Here is a 1,933-nt window from a genome sequence, read left to right on the forward strand (position 1 = left end):
TAAGTACTTTTGGAGATGCAATTTAAAAGTATTAGTAATATCAGCCATATTTGATAGCACATAGAAATTGTTTGTATAAATTTTTGAAAGCCTTTCATCTGAGAATACTCTTCCAAATTTGGTCAAACTTTGTTCAGTAAGATTAAAGTAATTGCTGACAGGTGTTAAAAGCACAATGGATGCAAGGTCTTAGCATAACCTCATTTTGCCTCACAACCAGGCAAGCTACAAATATTTAAATTGAATATGTTTGTAAATAAAACATAAACCACAGTAGCTCAGTTACAAATTCTGTATTGACTGCAAAAAATGAAAACTTCAATCAGGAAGCATAATAACAGGACACACTTGTTTTGCAGTATCTAATTGGACTGGAGTGCAGATTTTAAAAAATGCATTAGGAATGAACTTTTGGCAGTTAAATATTAGCGTCCTTTTTAATATGCCTTTTCATATGCGACTTTAAATTTTCACTTCGATTGAAAGTTTTACAGCAAACTTGACAATCATATGGCTTTTCCCCTGTGTGAATTTTCATGTGCTTGTAATGGAGATTATCTTTACGACTAAATGCCTTTCCACAAACTTCACATTTGTATGGCTTTTCTCCTGTGTGAATCTTTTCATGGATCTTTAAATTAATCAAAGAACGAAAAGAACGTCCACACACATGACATGTAAAAGGCCTTTCACCGGTATGTGTCATCTCATGAACCTTCAACTTCGAGATGTCGGCGAATGCTTTACCACAAACTTCACACTTGTATTCTTTTCTATGAGTCTGTGCATGCACTTTCAGTCGTTGCATCGTGCCGAACCTTTTACCACATACATCACATCGGTATGGTCTTTCATGCATTTCTATATGGGTACGAAGAAGGTTTTGGCTAGCAAACATTTTGCTACACTCATCGCATTTATATGATTGTTCAATGGGGTGTTTCCTGTCTATATGCCTCTGCAGGTGAGAAGGCATATTGAACGTCTTGTCACATGTTGTACATTTGTGTGCTCTCTCATCAATATGTACACTTATAATGTGTCCCTTCAAACTAGCATGACCTGAAAATGATTTGCCACACATGTCGCATTTGTATGGTTTCTCCCCAGTATGAGTTCTCATATGCCTTGCAATTGACGCTGGAGCAATTTCTTTGTCGCAGATTTCGCACGCCACTTTTTTGACAACGTGCCTTTCCCTGTGTCTGGTGAGGTACCTCCAATTCAGAAACACTTTGTTACAGAGTTCACATTTGTGTGTCTCTCTCAGGTGTACTCTTTGATGACTTTTGTAATCAGCAACTCTTTTTTGGCACACAAGACACGTTGTATAATTTTTCTCAGCACCTTTCTCCAACAAGTCTGACAATTGTTCTCCTTTAACACTTTCCATGTCGAAATTACAGTCAATAGCAGACGGTACTAAGGAACGTGTTCTTTGGTAAATGTTATCTGGGTTCACCTTGTTAGAGGTCAGTGTTCAATTTGGTTGTAATTTTAAGTCCCACATGAAGATGTACACGCGACTTTTCAAAATACGTTGTTGGGCATGCGTAAGATATTTGACGAGTCGTCCTCGTGACACAAATCAAACGGTTTAATAATCCCAAACTGGAATGTTAATCTTATTTTTTTGAAATAGCATCTACGTTCCAGCGCACACACCTATAATACAACACAGTACATATACTATCCAAACACACACACACGCAAACACGCATACACACAACATCCAAACAAACATCCGTGCATTTTCAACGAAACGTGTTGGAATATTTACACACACACACACACACACACACACACACACACACACACACGCACACACACATAATCACGTTAAAACAGATAAAAGCATACTATCACGCATAACGGTGGGAAGTGTTTATCGACACTAGCATTCTCTAAGTAGTAACACAGTTGGAGCTTTTAG

The 1,933-nt window shown here is 37.7% G+C and overlaps 1 protein-coding gene across 1 annotated transcript; it reads right to left on the reverse strand.

Moving 5' to 3' along the window:
* Positions 1 to 278: 278 nt before the first annotated feature.
* LOC149788759 (uncharacterized) lies at positions 279 to 1,531 on the reverse strand. The gene has a single exon (XM_089975773.1). The coding sequence runs from the start codon at positions 1,391 to 1,393 to the stop codon at positions 419 to 421; it is 975 nt and encodes a 324-aa protein (XP_089831899.1). The 5' UTR covers positions 1,394 to 1,531; the 3' UTR covers positions 279 to 418.
* Positions 1,532 to 1,933: the final 402 nt, after the last annotated feature.

The sequence above is a fragment of the Sinohyriopsis cumingii genome, chromosome 11 (genome assembly GCF_028554795.1).
Source record: "Sinohyriopsis cumingii isolate HCF-2022 chromosome 11, ASM2855479v2, whole genome shotgun sequence".
NCBI classification, from domain to species: Eukaryota; Metazoa; Mollusca; class Bivalvia; order Unionida; family Unionidae; genus Sinohyriopsis; species Sinohyriopsis cumingii.

Excerpts from the sequence above, each read along its gene's own strand:
- LOC149788759 (XM_089975773.1), bottom strand. The coding sequence starts at position 1,393 with ATGGAAAGTGTTAAAGGAGAACAATTGTCAGACTTGTTGGAGAAAGGT.